General features: G+C 43.0%; 2 protein-coding genes across 4 annotated transcripts in view; one reads left to right on the top strand and one right to left on the bottom strand.

Annotated features, from left to right (window-relative positions):
• Positions 1-14,785, top strand: part of KATNAL2 (katanin catalytic subunit A1 like 2) — a 62,638-nt gene that overhangs the window by 5,633 nt on the left and 42,220 nt on the right. The gene's annotated exons all lie outside the window — the stretch shown is intronic.
• LOC119243707 (elongin-A-like) lies at positions 3,153-5,486 on the bottom strand. Its single transcript, XM_037509657.2, has one exon. The coding sequence runs from the start codon at positions 5,484-5,486 to the stop codon at positions 3,267-3,269; it is 2,220 nt and encodes a 739-aa protein (XP_037365554.1). The 3' UTR covers positions 3,153-3,266.

Below are 14,785 nucleotides of genomic sequence, written 5' to 3'. Positions count from 1 at the left end.
GCCCCCTGAACTTCACTGGAGGTGTATCGCAGAGTAGAACGTTCAAGAATTTTTCTGCTGAATTGTTGCTATCATTAGCAATAGAACTCCTGACTGCAAATTTTCCCAAGTGGAGCTTCTCCACGAAAGTTTTCCAATGAAGTGAAAATTTAAGGTTTTATTTTCTGTGTGGGGAAAACCCCTGTGTGTGCGTGTCTTCCCTGTTTGTGTCTCCTTTACCTTTGTCGAGAACATGCACTCTGGTCATCAGATGTGTGCAGCTTTGTCCCCACTGGCAGTCCCCAGTAACACAGTGGGTGTCCTACAGTCGAAGTCAATTCTGACACTCTCTACTGGTAGATAGCTTCTGCTTCAGATCCCACAGGCCACGGGCTCACTGTTACAAGACTGACCTTCAGTCTACATCCCTCCGCCCCTGCCGACTCTAGATTTCAAAGGCCAGTTGCAAGTCCACAATATCACTTGTGCTTCTGACCAACCAGCTTTAGCTCTATTGTCATTTTCAGTGAAGAGGTTTGTATTCGTTTTCTAGGGCAGCCATAACAAAACCCCACATATTGGGTGGCTGAAACAATAAATATTTTTTCACAGTTACGGAGGATAGAAATCAAGATTAAGGTGTTGGCAATTTGGTTTCTTCTGAGGCCTTGCTCCTTGGCCTTGCAAACAGCTGACTTGAGGGACCTCTGATGGTTTTTCCGCTAGCATCCGTGGACTCTGTCCAAATTTCCTCTTCTTTGGACACCAGTCAGAGTGGATTAGGACCCACTCTAACAGTGCATTTTAATGTAATCATCCTCTAAAGGCCCATCTCCACATATTCAGAGCTTTTCAGAGTTAGGATTTCAAGATGTGAGTTTGGGAAGGGGGACAGAATTTAGCCCACAACAAATTTCTTAAACATTTATATTAAATTTATTCCTAACTATTTTATTTTTATACACTATTGTAAATTTTATTCATTTAAATAGTATTCTTAAAATCTGTGTCTGAGAGTTGCAATAGCTCAAGACTCACATGGATCTATTTCAATTGTCTGTTATTCCTAATGTATCTCATTTATGTGTAGATCAGAGTAGTTGATAATTTATTTTCAAACACGAATTGAGATGAAGGGTGATTTTACCTTCCTGAGTAGGTGATTTAGGTTTATTTCTACCTTGTGCTGGGGTTGGGGGAGGATGAGCAAGATGGGGGTGGAGGAGGGGAGGGATTGTATATACTAACACTCTAGGGACATCACAATCCAATTTCCAGGAGTTATTTTTTTCTGGGCCACATAGGGAATGGAAAACTGAGCTTGGGTAGCTCAATTTCTTAATTTCCAGGTAGTTCTAATTCCTGGAAGGGATCCCTTCATATATTTATTACGTTCTCCTTTCTTGTTAGGTTCTGGATTCCAACTTCTGCTCCTGTAGCACCTATTTGAGGTTGCTGAGCACGTTAGTTAACATCTTAGCCTCTTAGAGGCTGTCAAATGTCCTTGGGATAAAGTGGCTTCAAATGCATGCTCATGTCTGTGCATCAGTGAATACACACACACACACACACACACACACTCATCGATATCTGTAAGATAAAATCCTAGAAGAAAAATTCCTATATCAGGGCCTCCCCTGGTGGTGCAGCGGTTCATCGCTGGGCTGCGAAGCTGCCCGCAGCCTCTGCAGTGCCGGTTCGATCCCCCGCCACCAGCGAGGGTCCCACATGGCGAGACAGACCTCTCCTGCCCCACCCGCTGCTCCCCTCAGCAGTGTATTTCATCAGTCTTCCTGTTCTGTTCCCTGCTCTGGATCTGGTGAATTCCCGCACCCTCCCGTGCTTCTGACTATACCCAGTGCTTGTATAAATAAATAAATCTTTAAAAAAAGAGAAAAATTCCTATATCAAATAATTTGTATGTAATTGAAATATGTGCACCTGTAGAATAAAATTATTGTAAAAATAAGTGAAAACTACCCAAGTGAAAACAAGCAGAAGCTATTAATTGACAGCTTGCTATGGCAAGGGAGTCAGCCACCACGCTTGTATTAGGAAGAGAATCAAAGGTAGGCAAGGAAATGGGAAAGCTTTAAAGTGGAAAAAAAGAAAGACTTCAGGCATTTTCTGTTTGGAGGTTGCTGACTTGGGAAAGCTGGAGGGGGTGCTAACTAAAGAAGCAGGATAGGGTAGGTGTTTGATTTGGAGAGCATACTTGGGTTTCTCTGATTGGTCCTGACTTGGAAGCTGGAGGCAAAAACAGGGAAAGTGGCAGTTGTTAGTCAAATCCTGACCATTCTGGGCCAATTGCTATAGGGGTTGTGAGTTAATTGTTAAGAGTTTATGGTGTGGTTTTCTGGAATGTTTGCTGCAGAGGTTGTGGTTTGACTTCCTGCGCTTATGTTGTTCTGGCCATTATTCATTTATATATTCAGTCTCATCCTAAAAGTGATATAGCTCTAACAAAGAACATCTATTTAACATTTTGCTCACTAACTTTCATAGAAGTTGCATCCACTAATAAATCTACTAGTAACATTTGATAATCGGATCCAACACAGCAGGCTAAGAATCTTTTGAATTTTACTCACCTGATAGATAAAACTTGTATCATAGGCTTTTTATTTGCATTTTTATGAGTGATCCTATTTTCACATATTTACGTTGTTTCCTTTTCTATGAGCCATCTTTTCCTATATTTTACCCATTTTCCTAGAAAACTATCGGTCCTTTATAAATTGATTTGTGGGTAGACATTATATATAAAGGAAAGTTGCCTTTTCAGTGTCAAGTGGTTTACTAATATCTATCCTAGTTTATTAGTCTTTTGACCTTGTTTTTTTTTATCGTTTTTATGTAGTCTTTTTAATTAATGGTTTCTGGGTTTATGTTCAATAAGGCCTTATCTACACTGAGATTAAACAAACAAAACCATGTCAAATGCTTTTATTTATCTATTAATACAAATACAATCGGGGAAATATTCATTAAAAGGATGTCATTGTTAACAAATAGGCAAGTTGACAACAAAAGTATAATTGATCTCTCTGAGGTGTGAGACTGAGGCTTCTCTTCTTCAGAATTTTGGAATTTTCTCGGGCAGGGGGCAGTGGCTGTGGCAGGTGGCAATTTGTAAGTTCAACACTTCAAAGCTATAGAATTTAGAATTTAAAAGTTCCCACAAAGCAAAACACTCCGGTCTTTTGTGGGAGTCCTCATCCCTAACCTCCCACCCACTGCCTTTGTATTCCTCTCCTCAACTTCCATCTCCAAGTCATGTCCTCAGTTTACCTTCGGGAGAATCTGTTCTTGAAGTCTCTAATTGTCTTAGCCATTAGTGGTGCAGTTTTCTTTGCAGGTTTCTTGCTGCTGGCAACCTGCACCCAGTGGGCACTGCTGGTGCCTGAGATAGGCTCAATGCTACTGCCACTGGCACTGCTGGAGGGAGTAGCACTGCTTCCTGTGGGGTAGCTGGATGGCTTGATCTTGATTTTTTCCGGAACAGCTGCTCCTATTTCAGATTTCTGCCTCCTTGAAATATCAGAAGGCAGGTTGGTCATAGAGTTGAAAAAGATCATCTTTGTTTGTCGACCCTTGGGTTTATTGGCATGTGCAGAGTGGATATTCATTGTTAGTGCTCGCAGCCTTTGCTCTCGGGCTTTCTGAAGCCGAAGATACATCTCCCGCCACGATTCATGCTCTGAGGGCATTTCTTTCTTAAATTTTTGGTTACAATGATTTTTCCACAATTTATCTGTTTCTTCAACCAGCATATGATTGTATTTTTCTATGCGATACAGCTGATCAGGGGTACAACTCTCCAAAACAGGTTCAAGAACAAAATAAGGTACACTGCTCACTTCAAAGATTGAATTGATGTTATTTTTAAGTACCCGAATGCATTGTTCCCGCAAGGTCATCATGTGGGGGAGACAGGCGTGCTTGGAGCCAGAAAACACCTGCATCTTAGAATTCATTCTGTACCCAGTAAATCCAGCTTCTTCCTCTCTCTGGGGGGAAGACAGTACTTTTTGCTCCGGTTGGTAGGAGGTTATCAGTTCAAATGCAGGAAGTGGAGGGTAATTAGCTGGTAGCCTGGGTGATGAGGGGTCAGGCAGGACTGGTAAAGCGCCACTGGGGACCGTGTCCAGCTTGGCGAAATGGGCCCCAGTTGGCTGTAGCTTCTCTGACTTCATTTCAGCCACCTCAGGGAATGCCTGACCCAAGTTCAAGTTTCCACATGTGCTTTTGGAATTTTTTTTCAGTCCCCTACGTTCAAGAGAAACAGCTGATGTTTTCACAGTCTTTTTCTTTCTCTTCGGGGGCTGGTCATAGTTGAGGTAGGACTCAAAAGACATGGTGGGCTGCTCACAGCCATGATCCGTGTCTGCCTTCCTGACTTCAGGGAGTGAGCTCACGGACTGGCTCGCCAAGCTAAAAGTTTTTAGTTTCTCTTGCGTCTTTAGGTTGTTGGAAGCTTCTTTCACCTTGGGCAGCCGGTCTCCTGCCCCCTTTCCTGTGCATAGACTGTACACACTTTGCTTGTTTTCGTTAGATTTCTTGTTTTCTGGGTTGCTGCTCGTCTGCTTTTTAAAGCCATTGCCTGACATAGCCTCCGAGGCAGGGGGGGACCGCTGGGTGCTGCCCCCCTCTTTTTCCTTCTCTCTCAGGGCGCCCCCAGAGGGCGGGTTCTCCAGGGCGCTCCCCTGGGAGTAAGGCCCGGCCTCCTCTCGGGAGCAGGCTTGGTGTGACTTCTGGTTGGCGGGCACAGAGCCCGTCTCATTTCCCTGGGCACCCACTGGGCATCTGTCCCCGGGGGGAGACGGGTGCCCCTTGCGCGGACGCGCGGCCCGGTTCTCCTGCCGTGCGCGGCGGCGCTGGTCGCGACCCAGCCGCTGTCCGTCACGAGGCGCCTCGGAGCGGCCTTGCCCGGGCCTCCACCGTGCCCCGCGGGTCTCAGAGGGGCATCCATCACATTCCGGGGACCTCTGCCGAGGCCCAGCGGCCTTGGGAGGGGAAAGGCCGCAACCAGAAGATTCCCGATCCAAAGAATAAACGGGGGCGATTCCGTGGGCCCCTTGGCGTGGCCTCTCAGACTCGGGGGCTGTTTTGTGTTTTTTCTGTCGGTCCTCAGGCCCGTCCGGTCGGCTGCTGGAGACCTGGCAGTTTTCTTCGTGGCGCCCCTTCGCGCCCCCCTTCAGAGGGGCATCCCTGGGGCGCTTTCGGGAGTCGCTCTTCTCCGAGCGCCTTGCATCTGGCTCTGCGTTTCCTTCCAAAGGAACCAGCCTGTTCCACTTGGCCACCAGCTCCCTGGCGAGGCTGCCGACATGCTCGTGTGTGCTCAGCCGACCTACCGTCTGCCCGACCCCGGTCCTCCTCAGAACGGTTGCGGTGACTGGCAAGGCCGAGAGTTTCTTCAGATCTTTCCTCAGCCTCTTCGGGTCGGGGCTGGTGGCCAGGCGCAGCTGCAGCTCCTCCACCACGTAGGGCAACCACCCCTCCGCCATGGCTGGCGCTCGGCCCGCGAGGCCTGCTCTGCCCCCTGTGGTGGGCGGCTGTCCAGTCAGGCCCCGGGTGCGCGGGAGGCAGCCTCGGTGGGGGCAGCCTCGGTTCTCAGGGGGCAGGATGGAGCCACCCGCTGGAGGGACTGCTCCGGAGTGCAGTCCCAGACAGGATGAGGGCCCGCGCGCCAGGCCCCGCCTTATATATCCCTTCCCCCTCAATTCCTCCTGCAGGGCAGGGAGCCACACCCTACTGACACCGCCACCTCCCACCCCAGGGTGGTCCAGCGGGTGGTCTACTGGAATTCATCAGTGCTGACCACTCTAGAGCTGCTCTTGCCATTCATGAAGTTAATTTCAACCTCCACTCAAAAAGAGTTGTATTAGCCCTGTTATAAGAACGAGAAAACTGAGGCTTAGGGAGGCCAAAGGAACACAACAGGAAAGATGAAGCAGGAATTTGAATTTAAGTAGTGTGGGTCTGGTGTGAGTGCACCCTGAGGAAGAGAGGCCCAGAGACAGAGCTTTGTCTAAAGTCACAATTTAACTCCCCTGAGGGCAATAATAACCTGTGTATGATTTGCACCCAAAATAGTGTCGGAAGTAGACATCAAATAAATTATTTTGAAATGAATGAATGGCCATTTGCCCTGATGACCTGAACATCAGCAGAATGTTCTGACTAAAGGCCTTAGTCAGATTTGCCTAAGACACCTCAGGTGTCTAAGGGTGCTGACCTTTATCTAGAAGGATTGAATTTATTATGGAAATTATTGCTATTAAAAAGAACAGTATGTGGGCCCTATGGCAGGGGAAATAAAAGCAAATTAAACAATTGGGTTTACTTCAAATTTAAAAATGTACACAGCAAAAGAAAATTTAAGTAGACTAAAAAAATCCTACTGAATGAGAGAAAATATTTACACATTACACAAATGACAAGGGGTTAATAGCCAAGATAAATAAAAACTAAATCCAACAATTGAAAATGAACAACCCAATTAATAAATGGGCAGCAGAACTAAACAATTTGTCAAAGAGCTGATCCGGAAGACCAATGGATACATGGAAAAAATGTTCATCATTTAAGGGAGATGTAGGTTAAGACCACAATGTGATATCACCTTGTACCCATCAGAATGGTATATGAACAAACAACAATAACAATAAAAATCTGATGCAGGAGAGGATACAGAGAAAGAGGCAATGCCCCTCTTGGTGGGGATGTAAACTGGTACAACCATTTTGGAAAGTGATCTGGATTTACCTTAAAAAAACTAAAATGAAAATACCATATGACTCAGCAATGCCACTTCTGGGCACCTTTACAAAGACTGTGAAACCATCAACTCAGAAACTGTATGCTCTAAAATGTTTATGGCAGTACTTCTTATAATAACTAGGACATATGGTAGTAACCTAAATGCCCATGGATAGAAGATTTGATCAAGATGTGGTGTATATATAGCCACACAATGAAATACTAAATGTTGCCATTAACAGCAAAATGGAGGGAATTATGCATAGTAAAGCAAGTCAGAATGACAAAGAGAAATATTGGAAATTTACATAATAGACTATTTGGCAAAGTAAAATACTTATAAAAACTAGTGGTCTTTATTTATTTTTTTTTTTAAAGATTTTTTTTTTTTTTTAGAGGCATGTTTTACTTATTTATTTTTTTTTTTTTTTTTTTTTTTTTTTTTTTTTATTTATACAAGCACTGGGTACAGTCAGAAGCGTGGGAGGGTGAGAGAATTCACCAGAGCCAGAGCGGGGAGCAGAGCAGGCAGAGGGACCGAGGTACACTGCTGAGGGGAGCAGCGGGCGGCAGGAGAGGTCTGCGCGCCATGCGGGACCCTCCTCCGGTGGCTGGGGAGCAGCCGGGGATCGAACCGGCACTGCAGAGGCCGCGGGCAGCTTTGCAACCCAGCGCTCAACCGCTGCGCCACCGGGGAGGCCCAAACTAGTGGTCTTTAATAAACAAAATGAGATCTCTGAGGTGAGGAGAGGCGAGGGAGAAAAGGTCAAAGGCTGTGGAAATAACCTACGTGACCAACAGCAGATGAGTGGATTAGGAAGACGTGCTATGGACACAGTGGAGTACTACTCAGCTATAAATAAAAGATGAGCTCTGGCCATTTGTAACAGCAGGGGTGGAACTGGAGAGGATTATACTAAATGAAATAAATTAGAAGGAAAAAGACAAATACCAGATGATTTCACTCACATATGGAATATAAAGAAACAAATAGGGCTTCCCTGTTGGCATAGGGGTTGTCTCAGTGCTATCACCAGGACGGCCTGAGTTTGATGCCAGGCCAGGGGGCTAACCCACATATGACACTGCAGACCTCTCCTGTCTTGCCTGCTGCTCCCCTCAACAGTGTATTTCAGTAAATCCACCTGTTATGCTCCTCGTTTGTCTCTGGTGAACCCTCTCACCCCTGCACCTCCGACTTACATCCCAGTTCTTCTATGCATAAATAAATAAATCTTTAAAAAAAAAAAAAAAAAAAAACAAAGGAAGAGACAAAACTAAAACAATACAAAGCCTAGGAATCTGACTGTAGAATTGAGGCTGCCAGAGTGGGAGGGTGGGCAGTAGGGAGCAAACGGAGAAGGGGCCCAATGGATGCTAGTGAAGAAATGGGTGCTCTGAATGTGGGTGTGGTGTAGTAACATCAACTAAAGAGGTATGGACCAATACCCTTACATCATACTGAGTATTGTAAATCAACCTTACCTCAATGAAAACTAATCTATTAAAAAATAAAGACACATCGGGCCTCCCCGGTGGCGCAGCGGTTGAGCACCGGGTTGCGAAGCTGCCTGCAGCCTCTGCAGCGCCGGTTCGATTCCCGGCTGCTCCCCGGCCACTGGAGGAGGGTCCCACATGGCGCGCAGACCTCTCCTGCCACGCCCGCTGCTCCCCTCAGCAGTGTACTTCGGTCCTTCTGCCTGCTCTGCTCCCCGCTCTGGCTCTTGTGAATTCTCTCACCCTCCCACGCTTCTGACTGTATCCAGTGCTTGTGTAATAAATAAATAAAAATAAATCTTAAAAAAAAAATAAAATAAAGACACTGCCATACAGAGGCATGTATTCTTATGTTTCTGATGCTGGCGAGAAAATCAACCATTTAAGGGCAGAGAGGAACAGTGTCTTAAACTATTAAAAAAAAAAAATTTGTTAACAGTGCCTCATATTCTGAGTGGAAGTTGTCATGCCCCCAATGAATTTTTATTGAGTACTTCAATTAGTGTGTAGACTTCCAGAGCTCCTGACAACCGGGCTTCTTAAATCAGTGTTTCCTTAAAGTTTCTAAGAAGTAAGCCACCTCCTTAAAGGTAAAAACTGCTGGGCATTATAGGTCTGGGTCAGCAAATGGCTTCTCTCATATGTCAAATCCAATCTATCCGTAGTGACCACCCTAAATGATTAGTAGAGAACAACTGGAGTCTCAGTGTGAATATGGAGATTAACTTCAGTTGTTTACTGAAGAGATTTGCTTGGTGAATTCAGTGAGTTTTCTAATCCTCTTAAATCCATTTAATACCTCTTAGGATGTAGTAAATGCAGCACCAAACTCATTTTATGACTGCTGTCCCCCCTATACTTCATTCTCCACGCCCTCCCCCCCAAATTTCTTTCAGGTGATGGATAATCACTAGACATGCCAGAGAATGTGGAAACTGGTAAAAGAAATGTCTCCCCTGGTTAGCAGTGATTTTGCCTTTTCCAAATGACTCATTCATACTCGTTTGTGGATAAAAACATTGTAATTGGTAACAGATTCGGTAGTCGTCTGTGAAACACTATTGCTAAAATAAGCAAATAATAGATAAATGAGTGGTCTTAATTTAAATTGCCAATATTGATTATTCAGCACTTGATCAGGTCAGATCCGATTAGATCCTGGCAGATCTCCACGAGCACACTTGCCATGGTCTCCTGTCCAAATCAGGAAAACCCCAGTGGTTGTTCTCCCCTTATTTTTATATTTAAATTCTTAAACATAAAAATTTATATTAAATTATATACATTGTGAGTTGTTGTTCATCTTTTCCCTGAATTTTCTGTAGCCCGTCAACATGATTTATTGGTCAACATTTCCCCCTTCATTCTAAGTTTAGAGCTATCCCAAGTCTTAGAACTTGAATAGATCTAAGAATTCCTGAGTTATTGTTTTCTGTATTCTCAGTGGTATGAATTGGCAGTTCTAAAATTGCATGATTAATTACATAATTGTAAATCAAGTTGAAAGAAATGATAGGTAAAAATTGGATAAATAGGACCTCCCTGGTGGCGCAAGGGGTTAAGATACAAACCTATGAAGCTATCCGCTGCCACTGCAGCACAAGTTCGATCCCCAGGCAGGGAGCTAACCACATGGCACAGCAGACCTCTCCTATCTCACCCGCTGCTCCCCTCAGCAGTGTATGTCAGTACATCTGCCTGTTCTGTTCCTCACTCTGTCACTGGTGAATCCTCTCACTCCCCACACTTCTGGCCTGTACCCCAGTTCTTGTATGCATAAATAAATAAATCTTTTTAAAAAATTGGATAAATAAAATAAAAATCACCACACTCCCACAACCCAGGTATACTAAGGTGTTAACTAAGGGAGAACATTAGTGTGTATCCACATGTCGTTCCAGATCTTTCCTGTGTGTGTGTGTGTGTGTGTATATATATATATATATATATATATATATATATATATATATATGTACTTCATGTACATCTACAGGTATGTTTTTTCAAAACAAAGTGTTATGCCACATACTGTTCTTTAGCCAGCTGGTTCTCTAGCCAGGGTTCATTCAGGATTTCTGCTTATTGTATCTTTTAAGTCTCTTTGAATTAGCACAGCTTCCGCCATCTCCCATCTTCTCTCTTTTTATTATATTTATCTTCTCAAATTTTCAATGACACTGACTTGTTCATGAAACCACCAATTATTTCTCAGGACAGCTCCCTTTTTAGATCTGTCCCCTTCCTCAAAGTCTCACCTACTTTACAAAAAAACCCCAACTGGAAGTTGGTTCTAAAGACTTGATGGATTTAAGTTAAACCCTTTATCTCATAGGGAAGGAAGGAGGGGTCGAGGGATGTGTGCTCTCAACAACTGGCACAAAGTGAACCTGCTCTGCATATAATATGGGGTCATTGTCACTAAACCTGCAGTGGGTTTAAAAAAAAAAAAAGATAATTGACCTCATAGACTATACCGTGATGTCACATGGCACATGTGACCAGGTTGATGTCAACTCTTCTAGATGGCAGTGACCTCTGCGTCCTGCAGATCTGTTGTAACCAGAGGGTAGTCTGTGGGAACATGAATTAAGTATAATACCACACTCTAGTCTAGTAGACTTGACACTTCTCTGAAACCTCAAATTCTATAACCAGTTCATACTCATTAAAAACACATGTCCCCTTTAGGACACACTGTGTTCCCAGCACAACTGACCAGTCCTGACAGTATGTTAAATAGTATAAATGCCTTTCCTGGATCTACAGACTCTACTTTTGGTAGTTCCAGTGTTTTGTCAGGTTACACAGCATTCTGAAACTTAGGAAGTTTCCTGGTCGAAAGAGGAGGTAATCAGGAAACAAATAAAAAACAAATTAGAACCATTGGGTATGTATAGTCAAGCTTTAAAGTGAATATTAGATGCAGGGACTGTAAAATAGAACTATAATAAAAACAATTGAATGAAGAAATGTGTCCTTTTTAACTGTTTGTTTTTGAGATGGAAAGCTTAATGTAAAATCCGGATCTTATTACAAAAATTGAAACAAGCTCATGCAAATTAATCTCCATTGCACCAGTAAAAAAGAAATTAAAAGCACTAATGTTGCATGTGGTGTATATACAGTAACATTTCCTAAATATCTTCTGGGCCTAAAACTAGGAATGATATTCAATGCTTCCTTTTCCTCAGGCTACAGTATCATAGGATTCAATTTTGAATCTGATAATGGAGGCATTTTTGTTGCACAATAGCCCACAAAGGAAATGAAGGAAGAAGAAAACAGCCAGGTTATTGAAGCAGAGACAAATGAGACACCTCGGTGAGATGTTCACTTCTGGGCCTCGTTGCTTTGGTAGACAGAAATTAATTGAGCATCTAATTGTGTCCATTTCAGGTTGCTGCCATCTTTCACAGTTTAAATTGACCATTTGTCAGTGGGCCATTCTTAGATTTTACATTCAGAAGACACATTTTTGTGTTCACTTGAATAGCATGACTAGAATAATGTTATAGATCTGGCAAGCTTTATACTTTTAATTAACAGATTTATAAGAGCACGTTCTGTGTTTCAAGTAACAGCTCATCTTAAATATTCAACACTAGATATTTGAATAGGGTCTTCTTATCTCTCTTTTCTATTCTTACTAAATTCTGCATTTCCGTCAATCTCATCTCAAAGAAAAAGTCGAATCATTATTTCAAGGCCTGGAGATTCCAAGTACAAGCTGTTTCCCAAGCTGTATAGTAAGTAAACCATGTGTGGAGCAAACTCACTACCAAACAGAATTCCAAATCGCTGAACCAAAGGTGCCCCTCAATTCCCATCATCTGCCACTGAGACGGGGGCTATTTGCAAAACTTTGTGATTCTGTCCAAAATGTCCTGGAAAGGCTCTTGACTGGAGTTGGGACAGCGAGTGTATGGCAGGACTATAATCAAAACTCTGCACAAGCCTCTCTGATAGACTTTGAAAAATACAGTCAACATTGCTCAGATTAGTTTAGAATCTGGAGGCTCCTCTCTCCCAAGAATTAGAGCTTTGCCTTTCTGTTCATCCTGATCAAGCCTGAGTTCAACTTGCTCATTGGTTCACCATTTAAAAGACCCTCCAGGGATTCTGAGAGGAATTTGAAGGAGATAATTCTGACAAATGATGGAGCTCAGGTTTCATTAGGGCAGCCAGGGAAACCCAAGGTCCTTCCTAGGATATTGGGCAATAAAACCCTTAGGTTTTGGGCCTCCCTGGGGGTACAAGGGATTAAGCACTCAATATGAAGCTGTCCGCAGCCTCTGCAGCATGACTTCACGGCCAGGGAGCAACCCACATGGAGCAGCAGACCTCTCCTGCCTCACCGGCTGCTTCCCTCAGCAGTGTATTTCAGTCAGTCTGCCTGTTCTGTTCCCCACTCTGTCTCTGGTGGATCCTCTCATCCTCCCGCATCTCTGGCCTGTACCCCAGCTCTTGTATGCATAAATAAATAAATCTTTTTAAAAAAAAAAAACAAGCCCTTAGGTTTCTTTCCCTCTGTGAGGGTTGTGTGGATTGGGGAGAGGGAGGAAAGAGAGCTCAGGGGGATCTGGAGAGGGGAAATAAGGTATAGAGGGTTGCCTTTGGGTGACTTGTTAGGAGCCTAAGTGAATGAGAACACCTGAGGCCACATCAGCATCAGGACATCCCCTCCTACCCCCAGCCTGTCACTGTACCTCTATGGAAGCTGGAACAGGGGGAACCCTGATGTGGCTCATCTACCAAAGTAGTAATAGAATTTCTTGCCTTAGCAATTTTCTGATTGTGAACATCTGAACCCGAGCCAGTGCATTTGTTTCCTTATTACTTACCAAAGTATTAATTTTAAACAATCACAAGAGTATAGATTAAAACTTCAGGTGGGGGGCCTCCCCAGTGGCACAGCAGTTGAGCGCTGGGTTGCAAAGCTGTCCGCAGCCTCTGCAGCACCGATTTGATCCCCAGCCTCCGGCGAGGGGCCCACATGGCGCGACAGACCTCTCCTGCCACGCCTGCTGCTCGCCTTAGCAGTGTATTTCGTCAGTCTGCCTGTTCTGTTCCCGGCTCTGGCTCTGGTGAATTCTCTCACCCTCCTGCGCTTCTGACTGTACCCAGGGCTTGTATAAATAAATAAATAAATAAATCTTAAAAAAAAAAAATAAATAAAACTTCAGATGTTGTGCTTCCAGCCCATGCCACTACCCAGAGAAAACTAGGTATCTAGGCTTTTTCATTCTTTGCTTTTTCTGCAAGTTTTCACTTGACAGCATGTCTTAGAATTAGGTAGATCTGCATGTGCTCATATGGAAAGATTTTTAAGATACATTATTAAGTGGGAAATCCAGGTGCCCAAAAGTGTATACAATTTTTTTTTTAATTTTAAAGTTTTTGCATGTACGTGCTGATATATCCGTACTCCTCTTCAGAACCATTACACAATACATTAACAATGGTTGGTAGAGTGAAGAGAGGAACTTTGTTTTCATATTTTCTGTACTAGTTGAGGTTTTACTTGTCAAATTTAAATGTTACTTTTTAATTCAAACTTTCTTTCTCCAAGTGACACAATAATCTGAAAGTGGGCAGTGAGTGGATGGGGAGAAAACACATTGTCTTCAAAATCATTCTTTGTTACTATATATGGATCCACATCATTGTTTTCATTGGTGCATAGTATTCCATAGCAAGGCTGTATTTATTTAACACTGGTGGACATTTAGGAGATGTTTAATTGCTTGCGGATACAAATAATGCTGCAAATAATGTGCATCCTCAAACATTAATCATTGTACATAAAGGGAGTATTTCTTTAATATAGTACAATTGCTCTCTAGTAGTATAAATTGCTGGGTCAGCGGGTGTGTACATTTTTCATTTTAATGGATTTTGTGAATTTGTTCTACAAAAAAATTTGCACCAGTTTCTAACTCCACCAATTGCATCTAAGTACATCTTCTTTCATCCTTCCAACTCTGGATAATATCAAAATTACATCTTTTTACATTAAAATCTTTTGAGATTCTTGAAAGATGTTTACTTTTGTTTCAATGAATTAAGGAAATATTAACTATATTTAAGTGGATTTTTCTACTTTCATGAGCATTGCTACTTACAATAAAGCCAAAAAGAAAAAATATAAAGAGAAAGTTCTGTCCAGAGAATTTTGTGTTTTCTTTTCTTTCTGGTTAGTGTATCCTATGGTCACACTGACACAGCAAACTTGTTTTTGCCGATTTATCAGAACAAGCAAGTGTCACTGTCCAAGACCTGCTGGCTCTACCCCCAGGGCAGGGAGCAGCCCCTCGAAGTGATGTGGGTGATAAGCTTCCACCCCTTCCTATTTTCCACTTTGAATAACTTCAAAATATTGCATGAAATTATTTCTATATTCAACTGGACCATTAACTGTATATATCAGGACCAAAAAAATTACCTAAATTATTTACATTTCTCTTAACCTTCTTTTCTCTACATCTCTCCTCTTTTTTTTTTTTTTGCATTTAAAAGCAGTGTTATTAAGATATAATTCATATAGGGT

The sequence above is a fragment of the Talpa occidentalis genome, unplaced genomic scaffold (genome assembly GCF_014898055.3).
Source record: "Talpa occidentalis isolate TD23 unplaced genomic scaffold, MPIMG_talOcc4v2.1 talOcc4.13, whole genome shotgun sequence".
In the NCBI taxonomy this organism is placed as follows: Eukaryota; Metazoa; Chordata; class Mammalia; order Eulipotyphla; family Talpidae; genus Talpa; species Talpa occidentalis.
This window is presented reverse-complemented; position numbering and strand designations above follow the sequence as displayed.